This window comes from Notamacropus eugenii, chromosome 1 (assembly GCF_028372415.1).
Source record: "Notamacropus eugenii isolate mMacEug1 chromosome 1, mMacEug1.pri_v2, whole genome shotgun sequence".
NCBI lineage: Eukaryota > Metazoa > Chordata > Mammalia > Diprotodontia > Macropodidae > Notamacropus > Notamacropus eugenii.
Genome location: NC_092872.1, coordinates 624,438,577 through 624,453,940, shown reverse-complemented (window position 1 = coordinate 624,453,940; position 15,364 = coordinate 624,438,577). Strand labels below are relative to the sequence as shown.

The following is a 15,364-nucleotide window of genomic DNA, read 5'->3' as shown; positions in this document are numbered from 1 at the left end:
GCATTTTCTTTGGCTGTCTTCCATGCCTGGACTGTTTTCCCTCCTCATCTCTGCCTCTTAGCTTCCCTGGCTGAGTTCAAGTCCCAACTAAAATCTCACTTTCTACAGGAAACCTTTCCCAAGTCTTCATAATTCTGGTGCCTTCCTTCTTTTCATTATTTACTATTTATTCTGTATTTAGCTTGTTTGATAGATTTTCTTATTGTCTCCATCGTTAACTTATGGATTGCTTGAAGGCAAGACTATCTTTTGCCTTTTTTTGTATGCCCAATACTCAGCAAAGAGCCTGGTACATAAAAAAAAGTTTTTTGATTGATTTATTTCATTTGAACCTCCCAGCAATCCTGGGAAGTAGGTATTATTATTTTCCATATTTTATTGTTGGGGAAACTGAGACAAACAGAAGCTAAGTGCCCAAAGTCACAGTTATTAAGTGCCTGAGGCCATATTGGAGCTCAGGTTTTGCTGACTCCAAGTCGACTATCCTATCTGCTCTGCCACTTAACTTCCTCCATTTAGATTATCTGAATATACTTACTTCTGAACCTGTCCATTTAGGCTAATTCATCTTGGTCAGGGTTGCCATTGGCAATTGCTTTTTCTTTTTAGTAAAGAAGAAATTACTTGTTTAAGGTTCATATTGTCAGTTAGTACTAAGTTAGAATGACTCAAGTGCCATGAGTTCTAGACTAGTACTCTAGAACCAGGTTGCCTCATTCTAGAACTTCCTTTGGAAGATCTTTGGCTTTTAAATGTTCATCAAATGGCTCACAGATTTCTATCTGTTGTGTTAAGTATTAATAGACCCTTGAGATGGCTCTCATCATAGGCACTGGTCTTCCAGCTGCTTCCATTTAAGTTTACATCTTTCCCTACTGTTCTAGCAAGTGTTCAGATACTGGAAATTTAAAGGTCCTGAAGTATTTAAAGCACATTGCGACTTACAGATTTTCTTTAATAAAGGCGGAATGCACATCTGAGTCTGCAGTAATAAGAAGAGAAGAAAGCCCAGCATAAGGGTGACACACAAATCCCATTATTTCCTCCAGCATAGAAATGTGATCCTTTTGATGTCAAATATGAAGAAATGATGCTTCTAAAGTAAAATCCTCCTCAGTTAAATATTCTAAGTGCAGAATCCCTCAGAGCACTCTGGGATAACACAGGAATATAAACCCTGACTTTAAACAGTAGAGAATTATATTAACTGCATTATATTTGATCACTTTACAATATGGTCATATGATCTTAATCGGATTGAGGCTTAGACTGAATTTAATAATTTCATTCATCCCCATCTTGGCTCCTTAAAGCTAGCAGAGGGTGGGGTGGGAGGGAGCATATTCTATAAGTAGACTTTTGGGTTTTGGTGGGTTGAAAGGCAGAAGAGCAAAGGGGAATTAGAAGGAGTCAGATTCCCTTATGAGATGTCTTGAGAACGGAGATTAAGGTGAAGTAGAAGGGCGACACTTCTATTACATTTGGGAAATATTCAGGCAGTCCTTTTCCCCTCATTTTCCTTGGCTGTCCTTGAACAAATCATACCAATATTACAATAAACTCTGAATTAAAAAGAGAGGTTTGCTGGTTAATATTTAACAACTAGCTCTCTGAAAAAAAAAGTCTGCATGATACCCTTTTACATTAAATGTAAAATTATTAACATTATTAACCATTTTCTGCACCACTCTTCTTAAGTCTAAACAACAACAAAACAATAAATGAAGATCTGATTTGTTGAATGCTTACAATGAAAATTAAACAATCAGATCTTTAGCGTTCCCTTTAAGGAAAGGCAACACCATCCAATAAGAGTGCTGTGTTGCTATTACATTTATAGAAAATTTTGATTCAGGAAATGAGATTTTTAACTTTTACTGAAAAAAAGGACTTTTTTAAAGATACATATGCAAGTTAAAATGCTTTTTTTCATAGCTAGTTATTTTGTATTGAATTTAATATTATCTCTTGCAGGAAAGGAGGGGAGAGAAGGAATGCTGTGGAAATAAAATATATTATTAAAATGATTTTTCTGGTATAACTGTTGCAGTAGACTGGGGAATGAATAACTACATTGAATTCTCTTGCCCAAGAACATTGCATTATTTCTTCCTTTCTTATAATTTCACATATTCATTCAATAATTTTTCTGACCATTAAGCCTACCATACTACAGATGGACTGAAAGAGAGGGCCGATTGCTCAATATATTAATATTATATAGATGAAGCAGTACCTGATAGGAAACTGCTCATGGAGTCTGGACTGAATAGTAAACAAAGTGATACTTGTGAGTTCAGCTACAGGTGCACCTCATTCCCATTTATTTCTTTTTGAATGTCTTTCATATACACAATCTATCAACCAGTTAAGGAACACTTATTAAGTATCTACTTGTTCTAGTCACTATGCTAATAAACAAAAGATAGTCCTTACCTTCAAGGAGCTTATCTCCATGAGGGAGATAGCATGCAAACAAACATATACAAAGCAAACTATATACAGAATAAATAGGGAATAATTAATAGAGGGAAGTCACTAGTTAAGAAGAATTGGAGAAGGCTCCCTGTAGAATGTGGGATTTTAGTTGGGACTTAAAGGGAGGCAGGGAGGTCAGGAAAGGAGAAAGAAGAGCATTACAGGTATGGGGAACAGTCAGAGAGAGAATGCCTGGAGCCATGAAATGGAATGGAACAGCCAGGATCTCAGTGTCACTGAATTGAAGACTATACGTCAGGGAGTAAGGTATAAGAAGACTGGAAAAGTGTGTATGTGGTGAGGGGGTGGGGGTGGCAAATAGGCTTTGAATGCCAAACAAAGCATTTTGTATTTGCTCCTGGAGGCAATAGGAGGGCATTGGGAGGAGGGGGAAGAGATGATCAGACCTGTCTTTTAGGAAAATCATTTTAAGTGATGAATTGAGGATGAATTGGGGTGAGGAAAGGTTTGAGGTGGGCAGACCCACCAGCAGGCTATTGCAATATTCCTGATGTGAGGTGATGAGGGCTTGCACTACAGTGGGGGCAGTGTTAGAGGACAGAAGGGGTCATATTTGAGACATGCAAAGGTGACATCAACAGCCTTGGCAACCGATTGGATATGGGGGATGAAGGATAGTTAGGACTCCAGGATGATACCTAGCTTGTGAGCCTGGGGCACTGGGAAGATGGTAATAGGAAAGCTAGGAGAGAGGAGGATTTAAGAGGAAATATAACAATCATATTGAATCCTCACCAAAATCTTTTTTGGGGTAGGTACAACTGTTATTTTTATTCTCAATTTATAAGCATGGAAACTGAAAGTGAAATAAAGAGATTGGTTAAAAACAACATTAGAGAAGGACATGGTTGGAATAAAAACCCTGGTTCACAGACCTTCTAACATCTAGTCCAATGTATTTGTCAACATGCTATGATTCCTTTGCCATGCAATATTCATAGTGAGCTTTCAATGTCATTGACAGTGACCAAAATAGCTGAAGGATACAAACATACCACATATATGATGGTGAACTAAATGAATGGGAACAGAAAGAAGTTTACATATTTCTCATTGACAGATGAAAGGCTAAAACATAGATGTAATAGAAAATTCCATCGAAGAAAATTACAACAATAAAACAATATGGTAAAACTTATCATAGAGATAAAGGAGATAAAACTAAAGTAGTTGTTGGGGAAAATGTATATACCTCCAGGTCCTCAAGTGTGGCACTTTAAATCCAAACTTCACAGAACAACCCTCTTAATAAAAGGATTTGTTCTGTAAAACCTGGACTCAGTTAAAAGGCTGCATCCAAGGATTGACAAAGATGGCAACCAAGAAAAATGACCATTATTGGAGGGGGTATGTGAAAACACGCACAGTAACATTCTGTTTGTGGAGCTATATCTAGCTATTCTAGAAAGCAATCTGGACCTATGCCTCAAAATTAAGAAACTGTGCCTGCCTTGGGCATACTCAGGAATATACCTTCTGGGCTTATGCCTCAAAAAAAAATCATAAAAAAGGAAAAGGATACATATGTGCAAAAATATTAACAATAGTTTTTTGTTTGTTTTTTTTTTGCCAAGTCAAAGAACTGGAAACTAATGGGAATATATATCTATTGGTGAAGGACTAAACAAATAATGACATATAAATATGATGGAATATTTTAGTGTAAAAAATAACAAAATGGAGAATTTTAGAGAAATGGAAAGATTCATATAAAGTGATGCAGAATAAAGTCAGTAGAATCATAAGAACAGTTTTTATATTAACAATAATTTTATAATTGAAAAAAAACTTTGAAAAATTGGACAGCTTTGATCAGCCAAAGGAATGACAGCAATTCCAGGGCATTTTTAGTAAAGCATGCTGCCCACCTCTTGACAGACAAAATATGGACTCGATTCAGAATGAAACATATTTTAGACATAGGCAACGTAAGGATTTGTTTTACTTAACTGCACTTGAGAGAAGTACTTCATTTTTTTTCCTTATTGTTGACAGGGAATAGGGATAGTAGAGAGACATACTGACAGAGACAGAGAGACAAAAAAAAAAAGAAGTTATCAAGACACTTTTTAAATTACATCTTATAGGAGTAGAGTGAGAAAAATTGCATCCTTAATTCAATTAATCAAATATCTGTTGAGTATCTATTATGAACAAAGTATGCCAGGATCTTGCAACACATAGGTAAAACTGGACAAAATTGCTAATGAGTTTACAATCTAATAAAGGGAATAAAATTAACAAATGCACAAGTAATGATAACATAAATTGTAATAAATTTGAGAATAGTTCTGTCTTAATTTGTGAAATCATTTATAGCTAGTGTATATCTATCTCAAAATCATCTTTTTCCTCCTTTCTATTTCAGGTATAATATGTAAGCTAGTATAAGACAGGTAACAGGCAGTGTAGTTCTCTTTGTTTCTAGGTTAGTACAGTGTTGTGTATTTGGAATTAAAAAAAAATGTTTTTTGAAAATCTAATTCTACTCAGCAAACACTTTTATTAAGCCCCTATAGGGTGCAGACCATGGTACTCAGCACTGGGAAAGGTTCGAAGTTTGGATACAACATAGCACCTACCCTCATGGAGCTCATGGGCAGGGAGAAAGGCAGAATATGTTAGTAACATGATAAGTGCATGTTAGTCTAGAAAGGAGCTGTAAGACTCACATAAGTATCTGTAATATAAAACAGGAGAAGTACCTAAAATGCATGTGAGGCCCAGTGAGGAAAAGGCTGAAATTAACAGGGGATCCAAGAAAGCTTCATGGAGAGTTGGCATTTGATTATATATATGATGATGATTTTGGGAAATATGGCTTTGAAAAAGTTCTGCCTACTCTCACTCTCAGTTTCTGGGTCTCTATAAATTAGTTGTCACTTCCTTCCTGACCATTTCACTTGCCTCTGTCCTTCTTTTCCAGGCCTTCTATAACTACCGTGTCCTCGAATTTCTCCAAATGATAGTGACAGGTGGGGTGAGTCATGAAATAGAGCCATGTGTGGAAAAGGAGAATGTTGCTGCCCATGATAGCAGCTTTTCACTCTTGTTTGGAAGAGGCCGGTGTAAACTGGCTCTTCTCTCCTTGAGCACAACAATGTTAAGGGACCTTCCTGTAAGTTCATTTTTTTTTTTAAATTTTATCATAACATTGATTTCCCTTTTTTCTCCGCTCTCGATGGTGTCTGAAAATGACCAGGTTAACTGTGTTAATTCAGGCTCAGAACAATTAATGAGTAAATATTTATTCCTACAGCATCCTAACATAAAATAGGATGAATTAATAGAAAAGTAAGCTTAAAAGTATTGTCAAGTATATATGCTTCTTTTCCAACCTTTTCTAGGTTGGTTTTCTGGGAAGCATGTTTTTATAGGCTGTCTGTTTTCTTAATCCAATGAAAAGTAAAGGTAGAAAAAAGATGCTAAAGGGAATTGAGTGACCCTGGTAGATGTGAACAGATCCACTGCGTATGTAAGGGATCAGAATAGAAAAGAAACATTTATGGCTCTGGGGTGGATATATATGTGGATATGTTTGTTACACCTGGGTACTACTATCACCCAACTTTATGCTAGTTAGTGGAATCCATAAGAATGTGAAGAATGTAAAATTGATATGGTTTGGGGAAGTAATAGAAAATTTGCAGCAGAAGATGGAGCAGCTTGCTTCCAGTGCAGGACACAAACTTCTAGATACCACCACTTCTTTCTGTGAGTTTCTGCATACAACTTCCAAAACATTCAAAGTCATTGTAAGCTAACAAGTGTTTGTTTAGCACATACTATGTACCAGGTAGAGCAGCTGGGTGGTACGATAGATAAAGTACCAGTCCTGGAGTTAGGAGGACCTGAGTTCAAATCTGGACTCAGATACTTACTAGCTGTAGTAAATTACTTTACCTTATTTGCCTCAGTTTCCTCATCTGTAAAATGAGCTGGAGAAGGAAGTGGCAAACTACTTCAGTGTTTTTGCCAAGAAACTCCCAATTGGGATGATAAAGAGTCAGGCATAAGTGAATGATTAAACAACAATAGTGTACAAGGCACTGTGCTGAAAGCAAAGAAAGGCAAAACCAAACTGAAAGGGAAAAAAGTATCAACTTCTCAGTTTTGCTTCCTTTTTTATTATTTCAGTCATTCAGAATTTTTGAACTGATATTGGCATATATATCAATAAGTAATTATAATCTAGAGGTATGACAGCCTGAAACCCCTTATGCTGTCAAGGAAAAACCAAAATGATCTGCAAGGATCACTGTTCTCTTTCACTCTTTCTCACTGGAATGTTTTCCTAAATTTTAGTGTTGCCCAGATTTGTTTCTTTTTTTCATCTGAGAGAATCTTTTGGATTTGTTTGACCATAGTGGCCATTACTTCTACTTAAGGTCTTTGAACTTTCTCTAGGGAGCACCTGAGACTATGACCTTAGAGTAATGTCTCATAATAAAATATATCTTATAGTACAGTATGACCTGGAGATCCCTCAGTATTCAAGCTCATTAAATACCTTGAAAATCAAATTTTCAAGTCTGTTGAAGGCTTTTGTTTTTTATCTCATCTTTATCACCATCTCCTATCATTTCTACCTTCCTAGCATCTCTCCTGTAAGTTATTTCTCTCTTCTTACACTTCCATCAGCCTGGTATAGGACTTCATCACTTCATGCCTACATTATTGAAATGGTTGGTTTCCTTGCCCCAAGTCTCTGTCCACTTCAGTTCACCCTTCTACTCAGTTATCAAGCTGATCTTCCTTCTGATCAATATCATGCCTTCCCTCTTGTCCTCATTTAATAACTTCCCATGATTCTCTACATGTTTCAAGATCAAATATGAAATATTATTTCTTTGTTTTCGAAGTCATTCATAACTTTGCTCCTTCCTATCTTCCCAAAACTCTTAAACATGCCACCCCCTCCAGATACCCTGAGATCCTATGATATTGGCCTCCTTGATGATTCTTGTATCCCCCAATTCTGGGTATTTTCATTGGCTGTCACTTCTACGTAGAATTCTCTCCATTTTGGCTTTTCTGGCTTCCATTGCATCTCAGCTAAAGTTCTGTCTTCCACCAAAAAAAGACTTTCCCAATCATCCTTAATCTTAATGTTTTCCTTCTAAGATTATCTCTAATTTGTCACATAGATACGTTGTTTGTACATAATTATTTGCATTTTTTCTCCCTTGTTAGACTGTGATATCCTTTAGAGAAGGCACTGAGGTCTTTATTTGTTCATTTTGTTTTTACTTTTCTTTGCATCTCTAGAGCAGACATAAAAGTAGTCAGGGCAGTATTCTAAAAACTAATAACTAAACTAAATAACCAAGTAGCTTCCAAATGTGATGTTAGGAAGCAGATCTCCTACCTCCACAACTTCTGCTCTTGAGGAGAACTGAGTGTTGTAATAAAAAATTCATGTTGACTGATTTATTTATGCAATAACAATAGGGCTTCCTCTTTTTCCCCTAGGCTAGGGATACTTTTGGAGAGATATTCTGTGGGTCATTGGACAATTTTGGAATCCTATGCCTTGGCCTATATCGCCTGATAGATGATGAACCCCAAAATCCTCTACAGAAAAGGGAAGTATGCTGCTTTTGAAAATGCAGGTTGCCAAGCAGAGTACAAAAAAAAATTAATCTTTGTCATTAATGAATAAATCTACCACTGGGGATTGGAGAAGACAGAGAAGTTGTTGAAGGGATGAGTTGTAGAGGCAGAAGGGGTGTGGGAATGAGAGTCAACCCTTAAAGTAAATGAGGGGTAAACATCAATAGAGACAATGGATAATCCCTTTCTTAATCTGGAAGCTTTAAGATTCTTATACAGTTTAGTTCATGTTTATCTCTGACCCTCCTAGCTAGAGATATTTACTCAGCCATGACCACTTTGCATCTTTGGATAATGTATGGTGTATTTGTTTTTCTGATGGAATGTCCCCATGCCCAGTAAATCTCCAACTAAAACACTGAACGTGAGAATGTAGTGGGCAGGTCTCTATTAAAGGAAGGAAAACGTTTTTTTCTTTAGCTTTGAATTTTTTATCCAAATCATCAAGATGATGTTGTTTTTCCCTTTCTGACAATCAATCAGGTTTCCCCGAAACCACTGAACTCTGTAGAAATAATGCCAATGCTTGCTCCAAGCACAGTTTCACGACAGGGGTTGGTGGGAGTTTCAACTGTGATTTCTTTTACAGATTTGTGATTACTCGACCAGACAATGATTTTGAACTACACCCTACAGACTTAATGTTTTGTGCCATCCCATTCAACATCGCTCATTACAATGAATCAACTTTACTTTCAGAGTCAACATCAGACTTTAAGTCAAATTTATCTAAGATGAGTGAATATGATGCTACAGGCAGAAAGGGAGGAGAAAAGGAGGAAGAAGGAGAAAGAGAAGGAGGAAGAACCACAAAGAAAATATCACTGCTACGGAGAAGAGATTCCGAAGATGAGGAGGTGCAGGCACAAGCTGCAGCCTCTTACAATAGGCGTTCAATAGACACGATTTCAAAGTTCTGTAAATTATTATTCTTAGCTATAGAAACAGAAGAAAAGCCAGGGAAATAATAGCAAAATCAGACAAATCAGTCTCCATGCAATAAAAAAATTGAATTTAAATAAAAAAAAACAAGGATAAAACAAAAGTCTGAGTCATTCCAAAGGAATATGTTATGCTAAATAATAATAAAAAATGTTATGTCTCTACAGTGAGAGTTCATTGTTAATTTCCCCAAGAACAGAAGAGTACTTGTCTATAAATGAGGAAGTCAAGGTTCTAGTCCTGGTTCAGCCATTTATAAACTGTGCATCAGTTCTAGTCACTCAAACTCTCTGGGTCTTAATTTCTTCATTTTCCAAATAAACAGATTGGGTTGGATTCCATTCAGTTAGGTGAATATATAAGCAGTGCCTACACAACATATGAGAACTCATAGAGCATTTATATGAGGGCAATAACAAAGGAGACAAGGTTCCACTACATCCTTCCCATCTGTTCCTCTTTACTTCCCTGTCCTTCAGGTGCCTAATTGATAAATTCATGTCACTCACCTTCATCTAAGGTCCTCTGGCAGAGTGGTGGTCTGTTAAATGGCACTTAGTTTCAGGGATCAGAAGACCTGGGATTCAATTGAAGCTCATCCAAAGTACCTCCCACCCTCTCAATATTATATTTCTTTCTCTTTTCTTCTCAGCTTCAACCTCATTCAAAATTAGTACACTGAGTTTGATACAATTGCAATTGGTGGTGTTTTAATCCTATCCCAAAATCATAAATTACTAGTGTTGAAAGGACCCTCTAGAACCTGAGTCCAACTTGTACCTACAAAGAAATCCATTCTAAAATATCCCCCATAATTAGTTATCTTGTCTTAATTTGAAGACCTCTAATGTAGGAAAATCAAAGAACTTACCACCTTGTGAGGCATTGCATTCCATATCTATATAGTTCTCATAATTAGGAATATTTTCCTTACATGAAGACTACATTTGCTGCTTTGCAATTTTAACCTGCTATTCCTGCTTCTGCTTTGTGGGGCTTACTTTTCTCTAATGCCTTCTGTCTCTCTCAAAAAGTAGTATCAGCTTTACATTTATTATTATTGTTAATTATCTATATATGCATGCATGTATATGTATTGAAATTATTATATTTTATGTATATGTATATTTATTCCTGCATTATTATTTATATGTGCATTATGTGTGCATATATAATACACATAAGTATTCATATATACGCATACATATATGTAGATACATCAACACATGTGGGTGTATACATATATGTATTGAATTACATTGATACACTTGTCTCTATTTCTATAGAAATAGATTAGATAGGTATAGATAAATCTATGCCAAACTCTATTGATTACATCTAGATCAATTTTCTGCTGCTTGTGCTAATTTTGGCATAACAATTAACACCACAAAAACAAAGGTGCTCCATCAGCCACCACCACACCATCCATACAAAGAACAATCAGTTACAGCAAATGGAGAAATTTTGAATGCTGTGGATAAATCACTTGCCTTGATAGTGCACTTTCCAGGAATGTACACATTGATAATAAGGTTGATTCATGCACTGCCAGAGCTAGTTCAGTGCTTAGGAGGCTTCAAAGAAAAGTATGGGAGAGAAGAGGTATTAGACTGAAGGTCTACAGAATTGTTGTGCAGACCTCATTGTTGTATGCCTGTGAAGCCTGGACAGTCTAGCAGTGCCGTGCCAGGAAACTGAATCACTTCCATTTGTATTGTCTTAGAAAGAGTCTGAAGATTATCTGGCAGGATAAAGTACCAGACACTGAGGTCCTCACTTGAACTAAACTGCCAAGCCTTCACAATCTGCTTCAAAGAGCACAACTATGATGGGCTGGCCATGTTATCTGAATGCAAAACATATGCCTGCCAAAAAGACTTTTATGGACAACTCACACTGGACAAGTGTTCATATGGTGGTCAGAAGAAGCAATACAAGGACACTCTCAAGGTCTTGCTTAAGAACTTTGGAATTGATTGTGTGATATGGAAGACACTGGCACAGGACCGCTAAGCATGGTGTGCCCACATCAGAGAAGGTGCTGTGCTCTATGAGCGAAGCAGAATTGAAACAGCTCAAAGGAAATGCAGGATGTGCAAATTTAGAGTATCCACCCCAAATATTCACACAAACTATTTATGGCAGACCTGTGGTAGAGCATTCTGAGCTCGTATTGGTCTGATCAGCCACAGTCAGACACACTGAAACTTGACTCTAGCATGGTGATGTCATTTTGGTCCTCTTTGAGAATGAAGGACAACAACTACCAGATCCTAATCTTAAAATAAATATAAATATTTGGATATATATGATATTGATGGATATAGGCATAAATTAGATATAGATCTATAGAGTAGCATATCCATTGGGCTACCTTTCAATTTGCACTCAAAGGATGGATGCTGGGTAATGGTTAACCTAGGATCAAGTTATTCTGTAGTTCCTCAGTCTGAAAGCCATAACACATGAGTTCCTAACAATGTGTCTACTTTGTATCTAGCTAAAGGATATAATTAGTTAATGGGGTTTTCTGATACCTTATTTCTAACCTAAAGCAGATCCCCCCATCCTTCTCTCATCCACATGGGTTTACCATAGAAAGCCATGAAATCAGCAAAGTATAGGAACACAAATACCAATCTTTCCCTTTCTCATTTACAAACAACTTCCTAGCAATATGTACTTATTTTATTAACAAATTATCCTGAATCCTCTGTAGTCAAGACGTTGGAACTTTTACAGAGAAAAAGTATTTTACCAGTGTTGAAGGAATCCAGGGAAGCCAGGAAATGGAGATGAGAAGGGGAAAAGTTCCAGGCATTGGAGATTGCCAGTAGAAATGACCAGAACAGGAAGATAAAGCATCTAGTCTGAGGAACACCAAGGAGCCAGTATCACCGAACTGCAGAATACATGACCTAATGGAAAAGGGGTGGGGAAAGGGAAATGTGTAGTGAGATGTAAGTAAGAAGGGAATAGTTTATGAAGGGTTTTGAAAACTAAACAGAAGATTTCATATTTAACCTAGGAGTTGGTATAGAGCCAGTGGAGTTTATTAAGTAGGAAAGTGATATGGTCAGGTCTTTACTTTAGGAAGAAATCTGTCTGTGTTCATCCTTTGTTTTCAAAGAAGACCATGATATCAGAGAAATGATGACATGACTTGCACTTGATTTTTTTCTGTGTGAGAGAAGGCTGCTAGGAAGAAATATGTGATACTGAGTGAAGAATATATTGGAATGGGGAAAGACTTGAGGCAGGGAGATCTATCAGCACACTATTTCAATATCACAGGCTTGAGATCATGCTGCCTGTAGCAGGGTGGTGGCAGTGTCAGAGCAAAAAAGAGGACAGGAGGCATATATGAGAGATATTATGAATGTGGAATTGAAAAGGTTTAGCAGGTTAGTGGACATTGGGGGAGGGGTAAGAGAGTAAGGAGTAAAAGAAGATACCTCCATTTTGAGCTTGGGTGACTGGGAGGATGGTGGTCCCCTCAATAATAAGGAAGTTAAGAAAAGGGGACTATTTGGAGGGGGAGGAAATAACTAATTTTGTTTTGGACATGTTGAATTTAAGATGTCTACAGGACATCTAATTATAGATTTTTAATAAAAAGTTGGAAGTGAAACACTGGAGATCATGCAAGACGGCTGGATAAGTAGATTTGATGATCATCAGCATAGAGAAAATAAGTGAATCCTTGGAAACAGATGAGCTCAACAAATGAAATAATATAGAGCAGGGATGGAGAACCTACAGTCTTAAGATCACATGTGGTCTTAAGAAACCATCAAGTTCTTAAATGCAACCTTTTGACTACTTTCAAATTTTACAGAACAAATCCATTTATTTTTATTAATACATTTTGTCTTTTATATTTTCATTTTATTTTTTTTAAATGAACATATTTGAAACACTAAAAAATAAAAGAAGTTTCAATGAAATAATCCTCTCAGATTGACTAGCACAATTAGAATATTAGTAAGTCATAAGGGTTAGATTGACAGCTACTATGCTCACTATTTAGTTCTAACTTCCCCCATCTGAAGGGTAGCACTACCACACAAGGTTGGTTGGTAAGAGTTTATGAGGGTCAGGTACACCAGTGTGTTATCAGCTCTTGACAATAACACACTGCATTTCTGTTTGAAGTAGAATTTGTGAATAATTGTATAACTAGACAGTATTTTTAAAAATTCTGTTGGCTTAACAGCCCATCATGTCAAAGAAGACTAAGACAATACCAAAGGAAGAAAACAGAATCTTTTTTAATGAAGACTGAGAGTTGCAATATTATCTTGTTTCTTCTAAAGATAAGATGATTTGTTGCTTTCTGATACTACAATATCAACATGCAAGAAATTTAATGCTCATCAGCATTATAACACTCATAAGGAACAAATATTTTAAATTGAGGAGAGACATGAAAAATTGTACTATAGAAATTAAAAGATGACAGGCAAAAGCAAAGACAATTCTTTCAAACAGCAATAAGACCCAAAAATAAAGCATGCCACTGAAGCAACTTTTACAGTAGCTTATATACTCAGGACAAAAGAGGAGTCATTCAGTGATGTAGATATTATGCAAGAATGCACTGTCAAAGTTGTAGGATGCTCAGACCTCAATAATGTTTCAAAGTACAAAAAAACCTGCCTCTTTCAAGCAGAACCAAAACTGAGAGGCAGCATGAATTAGCCTTCAATTTAACAGAACAATTTCATAAAATACTTCAAAAGCAAAATATACATTATTCAATCACTTTGGATGAATCAACTGATTCTACTGATTCAGAGAAGATTTGCAAGTTTTATACTTCATTTAGGACCTAGCAGAGGATTTTCTTTGCTATGTAGAATTACTCATGTTGGCCACTCTCGAGAACATAACACAGGGAATAGATATCTTCAACAACTGTCAAGATAAAGTCGTGAAGTTGGACTGAATTTGGTAAATTTAGTGAGTGTATGTAGAGATAATTGCACTTACCATGAAAGGAAAACTTGAAGGGTTTATTGCACAGATAAAAAAAAAATATATTAACAGATCCAGATACTCTCATTTGTTTCATTGTATCTTGCATCAGCAAAATCTCTGTGCTAAAGCGACTATTTTAAGTGATAATTTGCAATGAGTTATAAGTATTGTTAATGATATTCGTGCAAATACAACACAGTTTCATAGGTTTCATAACATGCTGAAGTTGAACAATGAGATATTCAGTGTGGACTTGCTATATCAGTCTAAGGTACATTGGCTATCACAGAGAAAGATGTTAGTCAAAATTTTATCTCTGCTAAAACAAATAGTTAAATTTTATGAAAAACAGAATCAGCAATGTGAATTATTGAAAGATTTCTTTCAGAATGCTGCATTTCTGTGTCAAATCATGTCAAATCAAAAATGACTTGCAAGGTAAAACCCAGTGTGTGTGTGTGTGTGTGTGTGTGTGTGTGTGTGTGTGTGTGTGTGTGTGTGTGTGTGTATACACATATATATATACATATGTATATGTATATATATGATATGTGGTTGTGATAGCAAGAAAAGTAGGATCTTTTGCTGTTTTGTTTTAGCATAATCAAGTGCCTCTGATTGAATCATGTCTTTATCAACAAAGAGTCTTTACTAGGAACAAAGCATAGAAATAAGAGTTTCTTTAACTAGAAAAAGTATATGTATTTTTATTGTTAATTATTTTAATATGATTAAAGATCTTCCTCACCCATTAATGGTCCTGGGAAGATTTGTAGGAAGGCCCACAACTTTTGTTAATGAGGCAATGGTTCACAAGGGTTGTGATGCCTTCTGGCTCTAAATGTATAAATACTCTGAAGGTAAGGTTTAACTTTGGGGTTTGCTGACTGAAAGTGTTTGTTTGGCCAGATGAGACTCTGGGAACCTGCTGAGGAACTCCTCAGCTTTGAAAACCCAGATGTTGATGCTTCCTTCTCTTGTAACTATGGTCAGACAGTTGGATCTGACTGTTGATCTGTCAGACATTTGGAAGTATGTCTGTTGATTTTGATTCCACTGTATTTTCAGGGTGCTGACTTTTCCCCCTGCACTAAATGAATGATGCATGTGCTTGATTAAAGTGATTGTTGACCCCTCAAAAGTTGCCTTTCCTTTTATAAATGCATATCTAAGAACCTGTGATAGCAGGCTCCCCTGTGCATGTCGGGATATTTACTGATACAATGGCAAAAATCCAAACATTTTGAGAAAAAAAACTACCTTTTTTCAAAATATTTTTTCTTCAAAAGGAAATTTTAGATGATCATTTTCTCCAGGTGGCAAAGGT

General features: G+C 36.3%; 1 protein-coding gene across 2 annotated transcripts in view; it reads left to right on the top strand.

Moving 5' to 3' along the window:
* The window catches only part of KCNU1 (potassium calcium-activated channel subfamily U member 1), a 290,355-nt gene extending 281,165 nt beyond the window's left edge, over positions 1–9,190 (top strand). Inside the window, exons 24-25 of one of the 2 annotated variants that reach the window (XM_072635213.1) lie at positions 5,426–5,617; positions 7,972–9,190. In XM_072635213.1, coding sequence (XP_072491314.1) covers positions 5,426–5,617; positions 7,972–8,103 — 324 coding nt within the window. In that variant the 3' untranslated portion in view covers positions 8,104–9,190. The remainder of the gene's footprint in view (positions 1–5,425; positions 5,618–7,971) is intronic. The other variant, XM_072635212.1, reaches the window with a different exon arrangement.
* Positions 9,191–15,364: the final 6,174 nt, after the last annotated feature.